Source organism: Bemisia tabaci, chromosome 8, assembly GCF_918797505.1.
Source record: "Bemisia tabaci chromosome 8, PGI_BMITA_v3".
NCBI lineage: Eukaryota > Metazoa > Arthropoda > Insecta > Hemiptera > Aleyrodidae > Bemisia > Bemisia tabaci.
In genome coordinates, this window is record NC_092800.1 from 11,647,857 (window position 1) to 11,672,748 (window position 24,892).

A 24,892-nucleotide genomic window follows, 5' to 3' on the forward strand; every position below is an offset into this window, starting at 1 on the left:
AGAAAAAAAAAAACACATTGGGTCTAGAGTTCAGACTCTTAAAAACATCGACAAGAAAAAATACTCTTGATTCAATCAGATTTAAGCTTAAATCAAGAACCAAGCCTCTTAATTTGAGCGGATTTCCTTTTGATTCAAGCTTAAATCTGATTGATCAAGAGTTCTTTTTCTTGTCAATGTTTTCCAGAGTCTAGACTCTAAATCCAATGTGTTTTTTTTTTTCTCAGTGCGATTACATTTTCAGCGTTTTTGTCGAATTACAAATAGGGTCTAAAAATACCGGATTTGGCAACGGACCTTCCGCGAAATTAATCGAGCATAGCGAACGAACTGTGCTTAAACGTTGGCTAAAAACTTGGCGTATGAAAAACCTGGCGGATCTAATGGTGGTGTGCGAAAATCAACAATAGAATGGACCTTGACCGGCCACGAGGAGCGCTGCGCTATGTTTTTGTGGGGTTGCTTTGCTCTCATTCGTACCTCATCCAACTAATTCGTCACCGATGTAGCATCAATTTTCCTCGTCCGCAGGGCAACGCACCCTAGAGCCCCCGCTGCATATCGCGCTATCATAATTTTATCATTAATATTTCTTTTAGAGACAATATACAGGGTAATTCATAAGTTCCACGCCATCAGAGACCCTATAACTTTTGAACAAATTGAGATAGAGATGTGAATTTTTTTTTTTTTTTTTTTTTTTTTTTTTTTTTTTTTTTTTTTTGTAGTTCTTCCGGGAGAAAAAGTGGCGAATCTTATCGAAGATATGACAATTTAAGCGTCTTGTTCCTCCGGCTGTGGTAAACCAAAGTCGGGGGTTTCGATTTCCATCCGTTTCGCACCACCACCCCAACATGGGGGTGGGTTTTGGCCAGATGGTCACCTAGGCGGTTAAACTATCATATGTTGGTTTGGGCTCTAATTTTGAAAAAAGCTTTGATCAGAAGCTGGCAGAAACTTTGTGAGTTCTCTTTACACTGATAAAAATATGTGTACTTTTGTGTTACTTTTGGTAACATCAGGGAGTGAAACACAAACTGACCCAAATTTTTTGTTGTTTTTGGTGCAGTTTGCGGTAAATTTAGCATAGAATACGATGGAGAGACTGTGCCATACCTTAGAGTCAACCGAAGGCTTAGGTTATTTTGTGTTTTCCCTCCCGTGTTAACCAAACTTTTGTGTTGCTTTCTCTGTGTTTCTCTCTCTCTCTCTCTCTCTCTCTGAGTAAGTCAAAGGAAACAACTTTAGAGCATAGTGTCTAGAACCGGGATTACACGTGATTCACTAGGGAATAAAACATTTTAAGGAATATCAGGGAAAAATCAGGAAATCTGTTCTAAATACCGAGAATCTCTTCTTCTATCACCTAGAGATCATTTTAAGGTTCATGTTATTGTACCTGAGCCGCTATGGGTAACCTCTTGAATCTTCAATTGTTAGAATTATGGAGGAGCTTTCATTGACCAGATAATATAAACGCCAAAAACGCTTTTAGAATTCAACATTTTATTGTGCGCCAAAGAATTGGCTGAAAGATGTAAATCCATATTCATGTATCCTAAGAGAATTGTGTAGTTTTTCTCAAAAAAATCCTTGAGAAGTGGGGAAAAACTTTGAATGAGACATCAGAAAACGAGTCCTTAAAAATCAGGGGAAAATCAGGGCATAAGCATAATCAACAATTCTCGTCACCATGCTTTTAGGATCCTGAAAAATTGGAAGAGCCTTGGGGCTGCATGTGTGAAGCAGGACTTCTGGATCACCTGTATTTTAAAGAATACTAATAATATAAGCAATGTAATAAAGTTAGGCAAAAGTTAAATTCAGAAATCAACGCTAATTTTCACCTAGTGTTGATTCATGAGCAGCATTTTGAGCAAAAAATTAAGTAAACTTAGAACGAAGGAATGAAGAGAATGGACAAAAGTCACATCAACCTGAATGCATCAATCATCAGTCGTCCTATTGGTCAGCACATACATTTCTGTTGAATGGTGTCATTTTCTGATGTGACGTTTGTCCATTGTTTCCTTTTCCCAGCTCTTTGATTTCATCATATTATCAATAACGGATAAGGGTCGGGAAATCATTCGTATTTCCAAGTGTCATGTCGCAACACATATTTTACGCAAGTTGGAAAGCTCTAAAAAGCTGTTGGGTTTTCCGCGCAGCGCCAGCGACGCGTGACAAACCGGTGACATTCCGCATCTTCAACACGTCCAATTTGTGACGTCACTTTGATTTGTCGACTGAACAGAGCGGCAGGTCACCAGCTCCCCTATTGAATCAGGTAATTGGATCCTCCGGCTCTTGAGATGGGCCCCTCGAATTCGTCACACAAGTGGGATGGTTGCATAACCGGAGCTTTCCCGGATGCTCCTGCTTAGATACCTTTTCATGGAAAAGCGCGCGTTACTCGGAATCAAGGATGTTGTGTAATCAATGGAAAAGGTTTTTACGTGACAAATCGAGGCAATTAATTTTTGCAGCAAGTAAGGGAATTTCCGAATCGTGCAAAACTATTGGAATAAACCACCTGCTACATGGTCTTAATTAGAAAAAAATCACATTTTTTCTCTTTAAAACATTATACGTAGGAAAGGATTTACCTAACACGAAGATCAAAAATTGATTTCCGCACGATAATTTCTAACACACATCAAATGGACCACATTATGCAGAAAGGACCCAAGCTACATCAGAATCTGCCCAATTTCACTTGGTAATTTGATTTTAATCACATGAAAACGGTTGTGCGGATTTTCGTGCAAATTTCAGTGAATCCTCTGCATAGTACAAAGCAAGATTCCATAAGATTCCTTAAAAGTTCTAAAGGAATCCGAACAAACGTTTTCTTCTAAAACATTGAATTATTGCTCAATTAAATTCTGCAATAGGTGATGTGGATTGGTTACCTTCTGCTAAATGCGATCCAAATGGAGGTTAGATACTCTATGACAGCAAAGATTTTTAAAACTGTTTTTCCGCAAGTGCGCAACACTGCACTGTTTAGCCCTACTTTAAAAATTGGAGCATCTTTTCGGCACTCCTGATGCTTGAGAAGCACGGCTTATTATTTATGCATCCACTAAGTCAAAGTCATGACCGGATATGTTTGTTGCACAGACAGATCGGCACGTTCCTCTCGTTCGATTAGGAAACTTTTCTCACAAATAATTATCGAGTTCCAAAGAACATTGAGCATTGGAAAAGCTAACGGGGCTCAGTTTTTCTTAAAATATTTTCGCCAGTAGAAATAAAACATTGTTTCGTACAAGCGAACTCCTGACCGCACGAATGTCATGTGTTCTAACCGGCGAAAATCTTATGGTTTTTTTCATCAAATGAATCATTTATTTATGCTAAATAGAAGAAGTTTTACATTTTTCTTTTTTCACGAAGACTCTTAAAAAAGAGTCCCTTTGGTACTAATTATCTTATTTAGTGTTACTGCTGCGATTAATTTTCTCTACATTCAAAGTTTTAATAAGCGTGTTACGATGCTTACACACATGATTCAAGGAAATTCAAAAATATTTACAAGATTTCCTTATTCCTAGGAGTCTCATCTTTCTTTCGATTACTTCGTTTTTCAATCGCTTAGCCGTGGCAGAAAATCGCAATTTTCCCTCTGTTCCGGGCCAATTTGCAATTCTCCCTACTATTTCTCAAGAATAGCAGTTCTTCCCTCTTTAAATGGTACAAGGGCACATTTTGGAGTCAAGTAGAAGTTTATCATAATCGCATCTCTGGAATGAAGTCGGAAAATTCTCCTATTTGTCCACGCACGTGAATATGTAATTTTCAACTTGGACTGGTCATCTGCTGCCCACCTTTCTGTCAAAAACACTGGGATTTTATGTAAACGAATTTTCTTTTCACAGCTATCACCAGTGTAGTATGCCTTAAATTGAATGAGGTTATGTGCTCTGATGTTTGATCCAAATCCAAAAAACATTATCTAGTTCAGAGAGGTCTGGTTTCGCTAGTCTGGTTTTGCCGGGTTTTGTTTATTCCTTTTTCTTTATTTGCAGCCTTTTCCCCAAATTAAGTTGTTCTTTTATTATCTAGTTATCTACTCTCTGAAACGCATTTTGAAAGTTTACGAACTTTCCATTTCAAAAACTAAAATCATCTCCAGAAAGCCCCACTCGCTCGACTGTTTGTTTGAAAGTCTGTTTTATCCGCCTAGAATTTCCTTGAAAAATGAAATCTCATTCCCTGCATAATAAATCAGGGCACCAACCACGTTGCTTGATTGAAATCCTTACTTCGGTCAATTAAAATCAAAATTATAATACAAATAATCTTACCAAGCGAAAATCAAAATTCCGAGACTGATTCAGCACAACCTCACTCGATGTATGTCCCGTCGCTAAGACAGGACAAACGTATCTGTCACTTTGGTAAACGAATGCACTTCGACAAACACCGGGAATGTCGGGGGACCAAGTTTTATGTGAGCCCTTATTTTGAAACGATTTGTTTTTCGTGATAACAGAACGGGGCCCTACAATTAAGTAATAGCGATGCAGTATTAGGTAATTGGAGCATCGGTAACCTGTAATCGGTGCAATGAAAATTTGGGAGTGGACTCCATGTGTTCTTCGTTATCTTGCGTCACTGATAAACAAAAGTCGGATCGTGCGGGTCGAATGCGGTTAGATTATTTTTTAAGCGCGTGTAAGATTCTCTTGTGCCCCCATATTTTTGGGGGTCCAGGTGTAGACGTGAGAAAAGACTTAGGGTGCATGGCGCCTATACGAAAGAATTTCTAATTGTTTTGAATTACACACTCTTTAGCGCACAATCAGTAAAACATTATAGATTGGAGTGGACGCGCTCCACTGCAAGCTATTTCAGGGGATAGTATCCTAGAATAACTTTACTTGCGGTCAAGAAACATTAAAAGGACCAAAATTATTCTATTTCTGATATGAAAATTTTTTTGAGAGTGTTTAATCAGTGTAGTCTTTGAACTTGGCTTTCGTGCATTCAGATCAAATATTACCTCACTATTATCACTAAAAATAAGATGTTAAAAAGAAAATTACCTAAGTATTTGTGCAATCTCAATTTATTAATTGAATCGTTGCGTCCCAGAATGCAAGCTTTTACAAATTGAACAGCCGTACCCTTGCTCGGAATGAGTGTTTGTGCTCTACAGAAAGTTATTTCCGAGTTAGTTGTGTAATCCATGTCGTTTCTTCAATTCCACGGTTAGGATAAAATATTTCCCTAAGAGTAAAAGTTTTGTGTGCTACCTATCTCGTCAGAACTTCAAGAGAGAAGTATGTAATTGGTAATGTCATTTGTAATATACATGAAAGGTGGGATATGAAGGGTAAGAAAGTCCATGCCTTTGAAGCCTTTTCATACCGCGCGTTAAAGTCCCTCGTTGCATTGAAGCATTTTTGTCATTACCTTTAACTTTTCACTTTTCTTACTATGAATTCTTAGAGCTGTTTGTGAGAAAAGGAATTTACGTATAATATAATGAAAGAATATCAAACAGAACGGACTTTACCTACAAAAGTCAAAATCACGGTATTTTTAAGCGTGGCATAACACAAGACTTATTTTTACGGAGTAAGCACCTCAAAAATTGAGTGCCGATTTTTTTCTCCAAGAAAATTCAGTGCCATATTTGAGCATTACACTAGCTTTTAATCGTGTAAGAAAGTGTCATAATAGATTCAGTGTGTCTAGAATGATACTGTCAATAGGAAATAACAAGAAAATTCTAGTGGATCGAGTAATCAATTAATGATAAATTTAAAGGATTTTTTTTTGCTGGAAATGTCTGAGCTTAAAACTTGCGTCTCACTAGGCATTGGTTCACACACAAAATCCGTTCAGTAAATTGTTTGAAATTTCTGTGCTCACAACAGAAAAGTTCTGTAAGTGTAACAAAGAAACTGCAGGAGCCCTGTGAACAGAAGGTTCTGTCGTCAGCACCATCCATTTTTTTCTGTGTTGATAGTCAGGGCGTACCTTTAGAATTATCTCAAATTGCTCTACGATAAAATGAGCTGTTTCCAGCCGACTTTTAATATCTTTTGAGACTTTAAAGATCAACTTTTAATAACAAAGAAACGATCTCCTCGTTAGAAAGAGGCTCGTTAAATGTCGTGTGCCTAAATTTTTTCAACGGATATTGACGCGTCCAACATTTTGACTCGCATGAAGTTTGTGATTTTAACATGCAGTTTTTGGATACATTAATGGGAAAAGTACCGAGTTTCTTTATGAAGGTACGGAAAATTGAGATTTTCGAAAACGTCCCCATCATTCCCCGGCTGAAAGTATTATATTTTTGACACTAGACTTTCCTGGGAAAGTCGGATCTTTGCAACTGCACAAAATGATTCAGTGATTTGTAAAAAAATGTCGACCCTTAATCAGGATTGCAATTTTTCATGAAAAATAAAATCTTAAAATTGCACGTGAAATATGAAAGGTCTTGAAAGAATATTTTTCGGAACCAAATGCAAAGTCAAATGAGCGGCAAACGGCTTGCGCTTTTTGGCGTTTTTGTGCGTGTTGCATACCCAGCCCCTGAAAGCCTGTTTGATTTTTCTCACAGTTTAATGTAATTTCATGAAATATTATACGAAAATTTCCAATATTTCATGTTTTTTATTTCACTAGTGAAACTCTGCTCTTAATGCGTTAAAGTGGGCGGTGGACAGAAGCTTAAGGAGTCGTTGCATACCCAGCCCCTGTAAATGTGTTTCATATTTGTCACAGTTCTTTAAATTTTCATACAAGATTTCACAGAAATTTCCACCCTTTCACATTTTTCACTTCATTTCACTCATTTTCATTTCATGTTTCATTTCACTTTTTCACTTTTTCATTTCAGTGCAACCCTGCTCTCAACACATCAAATTGAAGGGGAGGGGGGGACCAAAAACTCCTCTGCCGTGCTAAGCAAGAACGCCGTAAATCCATCAAGATATTCCCTCGTTTTTTGGAACTTAACACTTTATAAAACAACAAGTGTTTTACCTATGCACCTCAAATTGTCAGGTTAAGTTCTTGGTAGTATTTGCGAAAGAATGTTGTGAAAACATTGTCCCTCGGGACACAAGTCACAAGTCCCACAGGTACACAAGTTTTTATGCTATGATACATTGTTTTCAAAAAATGTAAAAAGGTGTTAACGGCGTTTTTGCTTTGCACGGCAATCTTGGCGTCTTCTTGGACCCCAAAATTTATTTAGGAGGGGGGGGGGGGGGCTTACCTGGTTAGATCCTTGCTACGAAATATCGTGAGTTGGAACGCACTTCACTGCAAAAGCCGAGCCGAGCCGGCCCGGAGAGGAGTCACTGTCAAGTGTTCAAGTTTTCAAGCGTTCCAAGTGTCAAGCTCAAAGTTGCGCGCGCGTCGCGTTCGCGGTCACCCACGTGAGTGCGGGTTCGAGTCCCCCGACGCGAGTGGGTGGACCGGGGCTCCCGGTCTCGGAGTGACGCGACGGCGACGACGACGACGGAACCGTGACGTCACGTCGTCGTCTGCATTGTCACCTCTTCAGGAGCCAAGCCGCCGAGACGGCCCCCAGCGACGCGACGCGTCAAGTCGCGCAACTTTCTCGCGGGATTCCGCGCGGGAGCCTTTTTTCGGCGTTGCCACCGAACGGTGTGGATTTTTCGCCATTTTCCATATTTCGTCACCTTCCAGGCAAAGTATCACAAGCGCCATGCGACGTTTAAAAATTTCCTCCGCGTTTTTATTTTTTTACAGAGAAATTGTTCAACGAAGCTGTCCGAAAATTTCACTGAATTTTCTTTGTGCTGCCGATGAAATTTAGTGAAATTTCCAAACAGATTCAACCAACAATTTCTCAGTAAAGAAATAAAATGGCGGCGGAAATTTTTAAACGTCGCATGGCGCTTGTGATACTTTGCCTGGAAGGTGACGATTTATGTACCCGAATTTTTCATTTTTGTCGCAATTTGAGAGAGGAATTCAAAATGTTGAAATTTCTCGAATTTCGTCAAATGGAGGCACTGAAAAAGTACTGAATTTTTCTGTCGAGGAAGTACTGAATTTGTCGGGAATGTACTGAAAAAGCACCGTAAAAGTACTGATTTTTGACCAGTCTTTTTTAGTAGACACTCTGCCCTCGCAAAAGAACGTAAATAAATGTCAATGTTGCCAAATTGCCCCTCGCTAATTGAAGTTTTACCAGAAACATCTTGGGGAGTTTTACCTGGGAATTTCACCGATTTTTCTTCCGATCTCGTGTAAAAATCTGAAAATTTTTGAAAAAAAATTGCACGGTTACATTCTTGTAAAAAATTGAAGCGTTTGAATCAATATTGCGACCTTGGAATGGAATTACGTTCTTTCGATCGGGAAACGACAATTTGAGTGATCAGGAACTACATTATTTGGCTCATCCGTAAAAACAATCATGCGCATTGGGAAACTAATGGTATACACGTTGTGTTTAAACTGAGCTAGAGTTTGTAGTTCCTAATTGCGAAATGTAGTCTAATTGGTCTCGAAAATTTTAAGGAATGCAGACCGAACAGGCAAACAGCTAGTCTGCGGTATGGACATGTAGGCGTATGAAAGAGGAAGGGCTGACAAAAAAGATGATTTATTGGGTGCCTAGCCATTGCGTATCATGAGCGGGAGGTTTGAAATAACGCGTCAAGATACATTAAATATCTTGGTCAGGCGTTAATGTCAGTAATTTTCGCTCCGCAAATTGTGCTCTACGTGTATTTTAGTTAAGACACATATATCAGAAGGCTTAACTTTGTACCTTATCTATTGGCAGGGTATCTGCAAGTCCGGAATTTCCGGAAAGTCCGAAAATAGTACTCATTTTTCAAGGGCGGCCCGGAAGTACTGAAGAAGTGCGGAAATTTTGCAAACAAGTCCGGAATTTTTTTCATTTTTGTCGCAATTTAAGCGGGAAATTCAAATTTTTAAAAATTTTTGAATTTCTCCAGTTGTAGGTATGTAAATGAAAAAGTACTGAATTTTTCCGTTGAGGAGGTACTGGATTTCTTGGGAACGTACTGAAAAAGCACTGTAAGAGTACTGATTTTTGGCCAGCCTGTTACAGTAGACACCCTGATTGGTCTATTTAGATGGCAAGATTCTCCCGATATGGGTACTCTAGCGCACGTGGACGCGGAGGCCCCGTGCGGCAACGTCATTTTACTGGTAGACGTCTCGACGTGATTCTGCGTAAGGATTGCGCGCCAAAACAATACCCGAGCTCCTGAGCGCGCTATGGCGAATCCCTCCTTCTCTAGTTTTCTGATCCTCGTCTCCCTCATCACTTTCTCCTTTTCTTTCCTTCTCTTCCTCAGAGGCTATTCATCTCGCACCCATTCAAACTTCCAGTCCAGCAAGTCCCCACGACTACAATAATTTATGCCTCACGTGAGTTTTAACCAATCAGAGGCTTACTCGCGGTATCGTAGAGACATTGTAATTCTCTGAAATTGACACCTAGCGCATGAAGGCACTTCAGAGTCTAAATTGAACGGGTTATTTGGAGGGCATAACCGCCAAAATTTGAGAAATTGAGTTTTCGACGGAGCACTATTACTTGAGGGTGGACGCATCTTAGCACCAAGTGATTCTACCAAAAGAGCACTTTAAACGTTTCTTTCCGGGAGCCCTGGAGTGTCTCGGGACCAAGTGCATTCGATGGTCCGCCCGAAATGACCTGATAATCGTCACCCATGACGGCACAGGTTTTCTCACGCCAACACTGTGAAAAAGTGGGCCCAAAACATCCCAAAACCAAAAAAAGCACAATGGACCACTAGACAAGGTACGAATTTAAGCGATCTGATACATGTTTCGTAACCAGAATTTCACGTAGAAAACGATTCACACAACGAAAATTACAGAAACCAACTCCTAACGAAGATATTAACGTTTTTATTTCACATTGGTTACGAGGAATTTGAACTGCCCGCTCACATGAAACTCAAAACTCTACTTGAGTCAAATCGCCCACTACAACGGTTTCAGCAAGCTTCTCAATCGAGCAATGTTCATTTTCCATCATGTGTTGTTCAAACTATTAGTAATTTGCTATAGCTGAGCCAAAGCGTCAAGATTGAGGTTGCCAGATTTTTATATCGCGGAGACTGTCATGATAACGTTTAGCGCGCGATGTGAATCACGTAGAACATTGAGTTTTCATGAGCGGGTGGTTTGAATTCACGCATTAAGAATCATTAAATATCTTCGTAAGGAGTTAATTTCGGTAATTTTCGTTGTGTGCATCGTGTTTTACGTAAAATTTTGGTTAAGAAACATGTATCAGAATGCTGAAATTCGTACCTTATCTAGTGGTCCATTTTCGGTGAATGAAGCGTCGGAGCAATTCGGAACCCTGCTCAATCGATTTCTGGTCCAGAAATACGTAGATTTCATCATGCATATGTCATTTTACTTATGCACACCCCATCGGAATTGATTCGTCGATCGTCTTTGAAGGTCATTCTAGCGCCAAAAACACAAAAATTGATTTTATTTCCGAAGAGCTCGACAGAATATTTCCATTTTAGGCTTAAATGACTGTGTACGCATCTCACTTTAAGATCCTGAAGGAATTTTGAGTGGGCAACACAGTTTCATGTACCTCCCTCTGAGACGAACCGTGGCGCGGTTTTAATGTGCGCATCGTTTTCTACGCATCATTTACCGGTAGAGAAATGTATTCGTAAGTCAAAATTCGTTCATGGCTCAGTGACCCATTCGTAGCCAATAAGCCCCCATCCTGTCCAGTGTCCAGTGATCCATGGTAGCTCCTGGTGACTATGGGAACTCTCTGGACCGCGAACGTCTGTACGGTCAAACGGCAATGCAACCCATGCCAAATGGAAGCGAAAATTATCCCGAAGCAGCGGAAAGGTCAAGCCACTCAAAACGGAATCAAGGTGAGAAAATATGGGTGCCTCCTTGAGCGGTTGTCGCGCAGCATGAATTAGTGCAGTTTGACCCGATTATCGATTCGATCCGATCCGTCGGAGCTGCGATCTTCTCTCTCGCTGTTGTCAAATTACGAGGAAAAGTCCTCGAAAGTAACGCGGAGCCCATGCGTAACGCGGAAATTAATAATCTGGCAGCACTGTTTTGGACTCTGCTCCCTTAAGTCGTTGTATCGTTACGCGACAGAATATGCAGCCCTACCGCGATGCTAATGATCATTATCCCAATCGAGTTTTTAGGAAAAGCGTGCGATAGTTGTTGCAACGTTGTTCAACTGTGAACTTTGGTTTTTAGGCAGAGAAGAGTTCCGTAGACATCTCGGGTCCTGCGAATCGATTGCCACGGATCGATATCGCAAAGCGATCTATTGAGTGGTATCGATAGGGCTTTGTCTCGCCATTGTACATTGTTTCAACAACGGGCCTGCGCCTGCCCTTGTCGCAAACAGTCAGGAAGACTATGCAGTACGCAACATTTTTCGTAATCTTTGATCAATTCATTTAGGAATTCCTTCCCATATCTTCTCTCGCACTCAGTTTGTCTCCTGGCGCACCCTTAGTTATTTCTTGGTCTCTTCAATGAAATTTGCAATCTCTCCGTGATAGCTGTTTGTGACTTCCATGGAAACCAATTAGAGCTAAAGCACCGCGAGATTAACTTTGGTTCTCGTGAAATACCTAAGCTGCGGTTCAGGTATTAGAAGTTTTTAGTCATAGGAACCAAACCTCGGTTCAGGCAACCAAATTCTCGAATTTCGTCATTCCTATGCACATGTATGCAATTGAGCTTTTCGTTGACTTTCATAAAAAGGATAGAAAAGAAAAACGAAAAAAAGTTTTCATTCCACGTATAATTGCAAAACGTACCGGTATTATTGGAGTATTGAAGCACTGCAGTACTGCTGTATTGCATTACTGGAACTCTGGAGCAATGTACCATAGAGTACTGGAATATTGGCTTATTTTCATTGATTACAATAAAATTTCCTCCGCTCTTACGCTATGATTCGGTCTCATCAATAATTTCTTTTACCTCTCTGGCAAGTCGAACATTCCAATGTATATCCTGGCAACTTCATAGCGCTGACAAATTCTCATTATTTTTTCTAGAATTCACAGACACACTTGAACTTGGATTGTATAGATCGATTCATTTCCTCCTTAACACTGATACACCGCAGATTTTTCTCAAGTTCAACTCTTTATTTATGGAGGTCATCGTAAGCTGTTTGTCGCAAAACTTTTACATTTTTTATCACATTACGAAACAGCAATTTGTCGACATTTATCGATTGAGGGCCTCTTCGGTAATAGGGCATATGAACCTTTAAATGCTGTTAAAACTGTGTACCTATTACAATTCTTTAATTACAAGTTACTCATTCGAAAACTATGCCATTAATTTTTCTCACTATCATATGGAAGTAAGCAGTGGACTGTGAACGAATTTCATTTGTTGCAAATGCTATGAAAAATTTCACAATCCTAGGAGCATTTCAAATTTTGTACGCCACTTTCACCGAAGAGGTCCTCAATTTTTAAATTCATTGAACGGCTGGGTTTTAAGATGACGTCATATTGGCTATTGGAACAAGTTATCCTGAGGATAATTAAGTATAAATTATTATTTAGTATATACATTATTTCATTTATTTAGTATATACATTATTTCATTACGTTCTATCTTTAAATTAAATCTCTGGAAGCAAACTGACCGATTCAAATTTTCTGTTGCAGGTAAAGAGACTTTCCTTCTAACTCTACGTAAGATGAGGTAAGAGACAATGACAATTAACGTCGTAGACTCTCTTCACATTTTAATTTACTGAATTAGATAAAAGCTCAAAAGTTTACCCTCCTTCAATGCAAAATAAAAACAGCAAGGCACAGTCTCAACCTCAAAAATGTTCACATTTTTCATATGCCTAATTTTGTAAAGTTATACAACAGCTTTGCTTTGGGATTAATTTAATATTAAAAACCGCATAGTAATGTTTTCAGTCTATTCACATCAAGGCATACATTTTACACGGAGAAAAAAACTTCGTGCATGGGACCCGAAGTTGAGGTCATATGGATCTCTGAAGTTTTCTAATCGCGCATCCGAAAACTTGAGGTCGAGCTGCCGAAATTCAGGTGAGACATCGAGGCACTCCGGTATGTACCGGAGTACTTCAGATGTGTGACCCGAACTCCGGCAACTGGACCTCAAGTTTTCGGATGCGTTATTAGAAAACTTCAGAGATCCATATGACCTCAACTTCGAGTCCCACGCAAGAAGTTTTTTTCTCCGTGTAGCCTGTAAATCACAATACGTATAAAACGACATATTATTTCGCTCTATCATTCACAATTAGTTCAGGATTTAATTTTGTAGGGTTCGAATCACATTCAAAAATTGATCAGTCTCAGAAAAATCACATCAGTCTTGGTATATTTTTATTCACAACATTTGAAAAAATAAATCATCAAATTTGATCAAATAATTGGCCCAACTGACAAAAGCCCCAAAATTCCGAGAAATTGCCGAAACATTCCGAAAATAGCTAACAATTTCGGAATTTTCAAAGATTCCGGTGAAATTTCCAATTATTTGATAAGTTCAGAAATTCTGAATCAATTCCGGAAAATGGCAGCATTGGGTTTGGCATCGTTGAACTTCAATGTGGAACTTCATTAGTCCGAAAACGAACCCGTTCGGGCCTGGATCTAGGTTTCTTCTTCCATCTGGGATGCTTGAAGCTTTCTTTCTGGCACTGACTCCAGTCCTGTTTGATCATATCGGCGGCCTTCTCGGCTATCATGATGGTGGGGGCGTTTGTGTTGCCCGAGACGAGAGTAGGCATGATCGAGGCGTCAACTACCCTTAGCCCGGAGACGTTGTGCACCCTTAGTCTGGGGTCGACCACCGCCTTCGGGTCAGAGGATGGTCCCATCTTGCAAGTACCCACTGGGTGGTAGATTGTCATCGTGTAGTGTCGCGCCTGGAAACATATAACATTAGCTTACACCAGGACCTCTTGTTGCATGCGTGATATGCACAAGTAGTATAATGAGAGAAAAGTTCATATGCCGCTTCATAATGCCGTAAACGCCATTTTAATTTTTTTGGAAACAATCTATCATAGCAGAAAAACTCATGTACCTTGGGACAATGTTTTTACAGAATTCTTTCGCAAATGCTATCAAGAATTTGACCTGAAAATTTGAGGTGCATGGGTAAAATAGTTTTTATTTTATAAGGTGTTAAGTTCCAAAAAACGTGGGAAAATCTTGATGGATTTAAGGCGTTTTTGCTTAGCACGGCAGAATAAGGAGTTGATTGAATCTTATGAGTGAGTAACGCTGACTGCGGAAGATGCCATCTACATTGTTCTAAAAATTCTGCATTTATTCTAGTTTTCCGTTTGCATATTTCCATTTTTATTGATTATCCATCATAAGAAGTGAACTCTTTCCTCTGCTTTCTTTCCAAAACTCGTGGATGTTTTTAAATTTAATTTTTGATTGGAGAAACAATTTGTCTGTACCCCCTTAACAGCTCCTAAGGTTTTTACCCTCCGTCCCTACTTACCCGACATTCCCACCACTCGTCCGTAAATGGTTTCAGTTTTTCGCAGCCCAGTATTCTGTGAGGGTTGATTCGCATATGATACTTCTTAAGGGCCTTAGACATTGCAAATGTGTGCGCCACTTTCCCTGCTTCAATCTAAAATTTTGAAAACAAAGCATCCACCATCATAATCAACCATTTAAATCATCGAAAATAGTAATTACTGCCTTTACGTTCCTTTCACACCTATTGTTTAAAAATAAAATATTGTGATAGCGGGATTTTAAATTGTGTATATTGTACATCGAAGACTCGTATTGTCTGAGTTATGATTCAGCTCATTCTCCCCTCATTTTCCTCGGAACAATTAGTTTATTTCAACATATTTATGGAAAAAATCCCATGTTCACATTGTGATGTAAACTTTAGCTCAATCGTAAACTCTTCTGAATAATTTGAAGCCTTTTAAATGTCCATTCACCAATGTACATGAGTAAATAATGAACTACTCCTTAGTATATTATCAATATATTCGTATCGTCTTGGGAAGAATTAAGAACATTATTAATATCTATTCTATTTTGATATCAATTTTCGTTAAAAAATTCCACGAAGGGCGATCAGGGAGGAACTTGAAGCACTGTCAAAGGTTTAATGCAGTTTTCCATAACTCCTGCTGAAGCCTCGATTTCTGCGGTCGTGAGAATACTTGCACTGGTCTGCTTGTTGCCTACATTCAAGATCGAAGGCAAATCAATCGTGCGCAAAGAGCCTCTTCAATGCTGCTTACTAATTACTCGCGCTTGTAGTGCATCCATTGCGTAATCAAAGGAAAATGTTTACGGAACAGCACTGAAGATTTTCATCGCACGAGTCATTGGAAAATTTAATGATTCACTTTCTCGTAGTAATAAATTTACTTGTTTGTCTAAAAAACGTGATATGTGACGGTTTGCAATTAGAGATCATGCATCGGTGGAAAATTTTCATCGAAAAATCACGTTGAATATTTTCCTCGAACATTTCCAATTTACGCAATCGCCCATAAGTTGCATGTTTTTCCTCGCTCTGCAACTACTATTTCAAGGCACTGTGAGTTCCCTCAATTATCTATCTTATCGATCTCACAAAAATGGTATAGTGTCCCTTATTCTTAAGAAAAAATGTGTATTAAGGTATGGCAAGTATGGCAGTTATTCGTAAGTTCAAAAACTTGCAGAAATAAGAAAATTGGAGGGATTTTGAAATTCGGAAAAATCCCTTTATTGAAGAAAATATCGGAACCGCAGGAGGGGGGGGGGGGGGGGTTCCACATTCTGGTCCGGAGGAGGCAAAGGCATAACCTCCGGAAACCATTCTTAACCACGCCATTCTTTCGACCCATTTTTACCCGGGAAACCAGTTGGCATCTCTTTGGTTCTCAACGGGAGCAAGGAGTCGTTTAATTACTGCGTAAGCCATTTTGCGTGACGTTTTAAACCTCTCTTTCTTTTTGTAATCCAAATGTTTACATAACATTTCTCGAAAAAAAAAAATTTTCGCACTTCCTTTTGAAGCAAGTTAATGTGTCCTAGCGTTCGTCCCCAAAATCTTCCACAAAAACGCAGATAATCTAAAAAATGCCAAAACAAAATTATTTTTTCGGAAAATATTATTTTTTTAAAAGTCGGAGGCTCTCGAAAACGTGGGCCGACGCTTACCTCCCGCGCAAGACCTCGTGTATAGAGCGGAAGGTATGGACTCGATGGACATGAATCGATCGACAAATAGAAACGTAAACCGATCAATAAAATTCAATCAGTCGGTCGATTCACGGTTGTCGTTCGAATCTATGGCTATCGAGTGACGTCGATCAGTTCACGTCCTCCTCCCCCCATGGGTCATTTCGATTAAATCGGCATCCGTTTCCTAATTTTTTGTCGATCGAATCGGTGTCGATCGATTCACGTTTTTATTTTTTGATGGATTCATGACGATCGAATCGGTGTCGATCGATTCACGTTTTTATTTTTTGATGGATTCATGACGATCGAATCGGTGTCGATTGATTCACGTTTTTATTTTTTGATGGATTCATAACGATCGAATCCATACCCTTCAGAGCCTCCAAAGCTCTCCCTTCAAGTGACCCAGACGTAATACTTGAAAGGCGCTCAAGAATTTGAGTAAGGTGCTTACCAGTGTGCGCATGTCCTGGGGGTGCTGGAAGTAGTTGGGGTAGATGAGGGGGTGAGCGTGGGGGTCGGGGGTGTGGAGGCGGATGAGGCCGCGGCTGCGGGGGCGCATGAGGAGGGGGACGATGGTGATGGTGTCGCGGTAGAGGATCGGCTCGAAGAGGGCCGCGTAGACGTCGTCGCGCATCCCGCTCGCCCGCTTGTTGAACAACCCCCCGTCGTCGCTGTCCCCGCCCGTCGCGAAGATCAGCTGCGCGTCCGGCCAGTCCTCAGACGCGTTCGCGAACCTGAAACAAAATCGCAAAAAAAAAGAAAAATAAGTCCATAAATATGGAGCGTTAACTAGACAATCGACCTGTGGCCAAAATTCAAAACCAAGTATCTCTGTTTGCGACGTTGCAGACTTGGAACGCATACAGCAAAAAGGAACCAGCGCAGCACGATGACAGTGTTTTCAAAATCATGCAACTTCTTCTTTTCTTTTAACAAAACTCCATATATGGACAGTATTCCAATGTACACAATTATTTTCCTTCAGAATTAACAATATTTTGGTGGAAAGCAAAATTTATTCGCCATTTTGAGAGATTTTTTATAGAATCATGAAGAAACAACATTTTCACAACACTGTAATCGCGCTGGTTCCTTTTTGCTAAATGCGATCCACTTACTCTTCGTTGTCGCGCTCTATTTTCCCGCCTCGAAAAAGTGAAATATATCGGAAATTTTGAAAAATTGCAATGGAAATACGTTGTTTTAAACTCAGCCATCGGTATTACAAGCTCCATCACTGGTCTCTACCCCTAAGCCGTGTTACCTCAGGGAGTCGTGAGCGCAAAAATGAAATTTTGAGAAAATGAGCTTAGTATAATCTGAGCGAAAAATTTCATTGAAAGAAGCTTCTGCTCTTTGTCAAATTGCCACGAAACATCCGGAAGACTCTCAGAAATAGTTTTTATAATTAAAATCCACAATTTTTTTTAACTGCATTAAAAGGACCTTTTTCCATTTCCATATTGGGCAAGACAGCCGTAAAGATATTGTTTGCATGCATTTATGGTCGCGTTTTCAACACACAAAAGAATTCTGGAAAACCTCTTCTTTCTAGAAGATCTCTTTGTTTAGTTTTTACAGCAAAATTTTCCTACCGTTTTAGTTGGAATGATTTAGTTTTATTCTAGTCACAGTCTTCTCTTAAGTTGAATACAATTGCAAAGAATATCTTACAGCTCTCTAGATAGCTACATGTGAGAACTGGAGAGCTTTTAAAACTTCCGTAGAAACAATCTCATTCGCATTATCAATAGCTTTAGAACTCATGAGTCTTACATATTTTGTGAAGAAAAACTTACTGCCTGGTGTTTGAACCATCTTTTAGCATCGAATCTTGTAAATTATTAAAAATTTGATTCGACGAGTGGTCCAATACTGGAGTCTCGACAATACTCACTTTGTATTTACAAATCCGATGACCTCGCAGAAAGGCTGAACGTAGAATGGCCCATCTCGGTCCCTGAGAAATTGAAGGAGCGTTTTGAGGGTGAGTAAGCGAGGAAGAACAACCCCCGCGCCAATGGGGTACGTTTCGGGGGGTGAGTCGAAGAGGTACGTCAGTCCCCCCATAGCTGGGTGGTCCTGCAGATTGCCCCCCACACCGGGGGAGTCAACCACCAAGTTGATCTTCAGCTCCTCCAAATGCTCCTTTGGACCCACTCCCGATAGCATCAGCAACTGAAATAGATACCCAAAAAGAGGGAAAATGTCAATTATCTTCGTTCTAGTTCTCACATTATGCATCATAGGTCGATCTCACTGATGAGACCATTTAAGCGTGTAGGAATACCTTTTGCCTACTCGTTAGTAAGAAGGATAAATGGACTGCATTTTGCAATTTGGAACTATAAATTCTGGCCCGGTTTAGAAACAACGTATGTGCCATCAGTTTCCCTATGCACATAAGTGTTTTTTCAGAAGAGCCAGAATTTATGGTTCCAAATTGCAAAATGCAGTCCACATAAGCTACGTTGTGCAGAGCGAAAGATCGGAAGTAAGCGACAGAGGATGGCGCGCCTTCATTTCAAGGAGTAGGCAAAACAGGACCTACGCGTCTAAATAGTTGCATCCTCGGAGATTGATCAGCTGCCTTCAATGTGAGGAGACTCCTTCGTGGTTTGCTAGTTATACGAGCCGGCGAGTCCTGATTGGTGACTTCCTGATTTGTCGTATTTTTAACGACTTGAAATAGTACCCCGATACTTTTGAATTTGAAAATTAAACATTTTTCAGAAAACAAAGAGTTGGGTCAAGGGAAAACATTTTGGACTGATGAAAAAAGTATTATGGAGCGTGTTACACTACATTTGAAGGAATTCACTCAACAAAATCGTATTGAATGAGCAGATTAAGACAATCATAAATGCGTTGTTTTGGATATCACCCAGGGAATATTCATTGTGTTCATCGATACCCTTAAATTCATTGCAATTTTAAGGAGATGTTGAGCCAATCGCGTTCAAGGAAAGTCTTGAAATTTTGGCCTAAATGTGTCGAGATGACTTTAGACGTCAATCCATAAATTTTACGATTAAGGCATAGCAAGACGACCAAATGAATGATGAAAAATGTCTCACTTACCTGAGGAGATGCAATGGAACCCGCCGACAGAATGACTTCTTTGCGCGCTTTCACCTTGTGCCTTCCCATCCCAACCTTTTTGAAAATAACTTTTTCGGCTCGAGGCAAGCTGTTTGGGGAAGTATTGTTGAATAGAATTTTTTCCACGTGTGAAAACATGGACACGTGCAAATTCGATCGATTTCGAATCGGTCGTAGGAAAGCCTTTGACGTGCTGCACCGTAAACCATCTCGAATCGTAGCTGCAAAATGAATATTAATGAGATACGTTTCTGCGTCAAGAGTATACGTCAGTGGTTTGATTATTGAAATTGATAGAGAAAGCAGTAGACAAAGAAGACAAACGGTAATGGTGGGCATTCAATTGGTGGAAACGAATGACAAAAGAGGTAATCGACTAACTGGATTACATTTTGCAATAAGGAACCACTATCTCTGGCCCATCTTAGAAACAACATTCATGCCATTGGTTTCCCTATGCAGATAAGTGCTGTCATGGGAGAGCCAAAGATAGTGGTTCCTTTTTGCAAAATTTGATCCAACTATTGTGTGAATAATTTTTTACGTAAGATTTTGAAGAGAAACCATGTACTTTTTTTTGTAACTCAAACCGTTTCTTAGTAGCTGACAACTGCGAAGTGCGAGTCATTTCAAACTTCATTAATATTAGTATTTTATGAAAAGTATACCTTGAGCGTAGTTGATGCCCGTCTGTTGGGGTCCGTTGAAATCGATCGGGAGGTACCCTAACTCGAGTCCACTCCTGACGATGTCGTGGGTGATGGGCGACTTGTACCGGAACTCCTCCACCGACATATACCCGCCCTCCGAGTGCCAGAAGTCATCCTTGAACTTGGGAATCTTAAAATCCTCGAATTTTTTGAAGTACGGCAACAGATCGTCGAAACTCCAGCCTACCCTTAACACGCAAACGTATCAGACGCTATAATATTTTTTATTCTAGTCTACATACATCGTATCCTGTATTGTGTACGTCGCAGACAATTTGCAATCGCTGGTTATGGAAAGAAACACATAATTTTGTCTTTGATTCGCGTCCCTCGCGTCATGGTAGTAAAATTCACCCAAGTGTATCTGGATCGCATTTAGCAAAAGGAACCAGCGCAATTTCAGCGTTTTCAAAACTGTGCAACCTCTCCTTTTCTTTTAAAAATACTTGATATGTGTATAGTTCTAAAATTTACACAATTATTTTCCTTTAAAATTAACAATATTTCGGTGGGAACTGAAAACTATTTGCTATTCTGAGAGTTTTTCTAAGATAATTATGAAGAAGCAACATTTTTACAACACTAAAATCGTGCTGGTTCCTTTTTGCTAAATGCGATCCATATAACATTCAAAATTTTTCATGCCAGCGCGAGAGGCTCACTGGCGCCTACAAATCTAAGTGGATACTTCACGCATTGCACAATGCTTGAAGTATCCACTTCGGTTTGTAGGTCTGTGCCAATGCGCGTTTCGCGCTGGCCGCCTGCCCGCCGTGCTGCGGCGCCTGAAGCAACTATTTCACAGCAGAGGTGTTGCACAGTATTATACGAAATTGAACGTATCAAGAATGAAAGGCATCCTTTAAAAGTACAGATCTTTCCTCGGCCTTTGTAGTAACCATGAATCGTGAATACGTCTAGGAAAAATTTAGAACTGCTTTTAAAAGTTCCATCTACATAAATTTGTTCAACGTCACACACTCTCCCATCCTCACACATACAGTGATAATGCTACCGGGACTCAATTTACGTGCCGCCGAATAGGAGTCAGGGCTCAATTTACCTTCTCCCCTAATGACCTCAATTCATTGGGACTCAGCTTACACTCGTCCCGTTAATCTTTAAACTTCAATAATGAAACCGGTACTTTGATAATAATTTATCTCCGCTGTAGATTCTCCTTAATGATCTCTTGTGCTTGCCAAATTATGATCGGAAAAGAAACCTAAATTTTAAATCAATCTTGATGGCTTTTTGATGAAGGTTTAATTACTGAAAACCTTCAAAGGCACGATCTTGGATTGGAGCGCCTTCATTTTTCATAATACTCTACGCATTGCCTCGGAGTTAGTTCAGTTGCCTTAAAGTGTCTTATAATACTTGCCTTGATTCCCCGCTGCAGCCCACAGGTCATAATCCCTCCTATTGCCTCGAACATAAAGCATCGCGTTGAGAACACTGGAACCGCCGAGAGCCTTACCGCGGGGCCATTGGGATCGTCCCTCCTTCAGACCCAAGCAGGACGTGCCTGAAGGCTCCGTCTTGTACATCCAGTCCATGGGCGACATCTGAAGGCCCGGGTAGAACAGCGGGATCTGCGGCAATATAGTCTCCTCGCCACCTGCTTCTAAGAGCAACACCTTCAACCAGATAGATTCTATTCTAAGGACTGTATCATCTATCAGGGTTCCTAGCCCGGGATAGCTCAGGAAAATTTATTCGCGGGAAAATTCATTGATAATTGAGGGAATTCGGGGAACACATGAACGTATTTATGTTAAAAGGAACTATATGCATAGGGTTTGCGTGCAACATAGTTCCTTTTAGCATAAGTAAGTCCAAATTTTAATACATGGTTACAAAATCCTTACAAATTTGGATTTTTTTATATTTCAATTTGGACCAGACGAAAATTGAAAATTTTGGCCTCCTGATTTATTTTATTTGTTTATTTCTCTTCATAAGTTTGGCATTTGTGTATCCATCCACGAGCAACACAGGACGTGTGGATAAAATACAGGGAGAGCACAAAGAACTTGAAATTCGGACGTTTACCCTGCGATTACAAGTGTCTGCTAACATGGTAAGAGAGATGTAAATACTTCAAGATCATGTTGTTACCAACATAATCCATTTTGAACCACGTTGAAGAATGGAAGATGACATGCTGCTAACCGCGAACCCTAACGCGGCATCTTGTCGGTATCATCATTTTCCCATATGTTGGTCAATTTTGGTCTCTTAGACCAAGTTGATACCCTGTTGATAACGAGATAAATCTGCTGTGGAAGCCGCCTAGGAGTATACTAGTTTAACAGAGCAATTATGTTGCTCCTTTACCCCATGATGATACCATATTTTCATCAAAGTGCTACCATGTTTTCATTCACTACCATGTTTGTTTTTAGCAGGAAACATTTGTCTCGCACGATTACATTGCTCAGCGGGCTGATTGTTGAAATTCATAGACAAAATGATAGGTAAAGAAGACATAGGGAGTATGGAGAGATCCTATTAGTTGAAATGGGTAGTTCTTATAGAATAAGGAGGTAAATGATGGACTAACCATAGGGTCTCTAGTGGGTTGCCGTTTGTTAGTCTATTAGCTACCTCATATCGACGGTGAAACTACCAAACCACGTATCTCGTTTGCGGTGTTTAAAAATCTACGCTCGCATTTTATTTTTTTTAAGTAGACCAAATCAATATCATTCCTTGAAATTTTCATAGAATTTTCTACGCACAAAGAGGAAAAATCACAGAAATTTTCAAGACTGGACGTTAAGTAGTTTTACATTTAAAAAATAAAGAATGACAGGAAGTCTGCGACGTCGCAAACCGAGATACGTGGTTTGGTAGTTTCACCGTCGATATGTCCATTGCAACCACCCGCTTCCACCTGTGGGCTCCCTCCGTATCACCTCTGTCTCTTGTGTCTATAGCTTTGTCTATCAATTTCAACAACTAGCCCGCAGATTGTTGATGCGGGGTCTTGAAAATCATCAACTTGTCTCCGGATGGAAGTTTCCAAAGTACATGTTTTCTTAATTGAAACTCGAGGAAGCGAATACTTACAGTCCAATCGGGATTTTCGGTGAGACGATTCGCGAGGACGGCGCCAGCCGACCCGCCACCGATGATGATGAAGTCATACTCGCCGCGCAGCGCGGCCGGCGATGTGTCCCTTACGCGGTTCTTGCGGTCGTTTACGTCAGGTCGGTATCGGTCGATCAGCGCACGCGCTAAAAATATGAGCAGCACCCCAGGCCCGTACGACAGGATTATCCGCGAGGTAGATATTGCTGTCAGGCACTGGAGAGGGTAGCTCATTTGCAATGCCACCGGCACCGGTTCCATCCGTTAATCTGTTGGGAAAACGTAAGTTCTAGAATCACGCAGGTTCGTCACGTAATCACGTAAGTTCGAGGAATCGCACTACACTAAAAAACGTGAGACAGTGAGTTAGAATTTGTTAGCCAACGTGCGTTAAAAATCAGCATAAAGCTGAAAATCTCAGTACAGAGGGAATAAGCTCATATGAACACAATTCGTTGCTCCTCTGACGTAAAGGCGTATCTCGATCTCAACATGAGCCCTGTTCTCCATATAAATACATACTCTCCCGGGCTCATGCGGAAATGGTGATACGCCCTTACGCCAGAAGAGCGACGAATTTTTCCTCAATACAAAGAGAGTAGCCTCAACGCGTCTGCAGTTGCCTTCTTTGCACCAAACAGCGTATCTCTTTGAGGGAAAATTGTGCCCATACGGGCTTTTTCCCCTCTGTATTGACATTTTCAGCTTTATGCTGATTGTTAACGCACGTTGGCTAAAAAATGCTAACTTAGTCTAACGACTCGTGCGTCCCGTCCATCGCAATCAGTTTGTAAAAAGCGTGATACAACTATATCAACTCCTAAGCCGCTCAAATTGCATCCATCTAGTTGAAGGCGAACTGTATTTCTAACTCCAGTTTCCAGTTATTTAGACGTAGTCACGAGAGCGGTGCTCAGTTCTAACTTTTGCAACTTGCAACTTGATGAAAATGCTTGTAGATAAATTAAACATGTAAGGATTTTGGATGTATTTCCATGGGTTTAGGTGAAAATGCATGCGGGTGAACAGTCCCATAGGCAAAAGACTGCGTGCTGCCGCTCTAAGGAAGAACGCCGCATGAACATTCGAGAATTGCCTTCCCTTTGATGAAATGTTTATTTTTGAGGGAAGTTATGAATATATTTCCTCTATATTTTCGGGAGCTTGATCAAAATACGAACAAAATTATCTTGAAAATTGGAAGCAAAATATTCATATGTTTACCAGAGAATCCGTGTTCTATCAAAGAAAATTTGGCATCGCCTGAAGATTCAGACAGCCTTTTTCCTCAGCGAGGCAGTGTAGGTGAGTAGTCCTGGCACCCATTTGATTATCTAAGATGAAAAATCGGAGTAAGAAGACAGTTTTTCATCACGAATCGCTAATTTGTAGTGGTGAGGAGGGGTTGAACATAACGCTTTTCATGGGTTAGAGGTGCAGATCTGTGTTACGGGTGCTATTTGAATTCATTTCCCAGCAAAGCTTTTAAATGCCTGAAAATTTTCATGATCTTAAAAGCGGAGGGATACGTATAATTAGAAAAATTTTTCACGTCTCTATTTTTGCCTTTCTATGAGATACGTCATTCGAGTTTCTGATTGCGATGCTTGCACTAAAGTCACTGCCCTCCATGTAACAAGTATTTTTTTAGTGCACCGCTGAGTTTAACAAAATCGGTAAATCAATATTGTTCCAGGTATTCAATAAACTTACCTACTACGTGTTGAAAAACGG

General features: G+C 40.2%; 2 protein-coding genes across 4 annotated transcripts in view; one reads left to right on the forward strand and one right to left on the reverse strand.

Moving 5' to 3' along the window:
• The window catches only part of Flo2 (flotillin-2), a 224,906-nt gene that overhangs the window by 122,465 nt on the left and 77,549 nt on the right, over positions 1–24,892 (forward strand). The gene's annotated exons all lie outside the window — the stretch shown is intronic.
• LOC109033999 (glucose dehydrogenase [FAD, quinone]) lies at positions 13,393–23,427 on the reverse strand. 3 transcript variants are annotated; one of them, XM_072303526.1, is made up of 8 exons: positions 23,138–23,427; positions 21,447–21,702; positions 20,021–20,245; positions 19,332–19,573; positions 18,148–18,428; positions 16,702–16,984; positions 14,545–14,679; positions 13,393–13,954 (listed from the first exon to the last, which is right to left on the reverse strand). In XM_072303526.1, exons 1-8 carry the CDS (start codon positions 23,417–23,419, stop codon positions 13,631–13,633), a joined length of 2,028 nt encoding a protein of 675 aa, XP_072159627.1. In that variant the 5' UTR covers positions 23,420–23,427; the 3' UTR covers positions 13,393–13,630. The 3 variants fall into 3 exon arrangements, with proteins under 3 accessions (XP_072159627.1, XP_018902445.2, XP_072159628.1); XM_019046900.2 differs by having other exon boundaries at positions 21,447–21,689; positions 23,138–23,278; XM_072303527.1 differs by having other exon boundaries at positions 21,447–21,686; positions 23,138–23,277.

What these genes read in the sequence shown, in the direction of transcription:
- LOC109033999 (XM_072303526.1), bottom strand. Translation starts at nt 23,419, where the DNA reads ATGGAACCGGTGCCGGTGGCATTGCAAATGAGCTACCCTCTCCAGTGC. An exon ending in CCGAAAATCCCGATTGGACT is followed by an intron (nt 21,703 to 23,137) that starts GTAAGTATTCGC and finishes ATCTGGTTGAAG; the next exon opens with GTGTTGCTCTTAGAAGCAGG. An exon ending in ACGAGTGGTGGGAATGTCGG is followed by an intron (nt 13,955 to 14,544) that starts GTAAGTAGGGAC and finishes ATATGTTTCCAG; the next exon opens with GCGCGACACTACACGATGAC.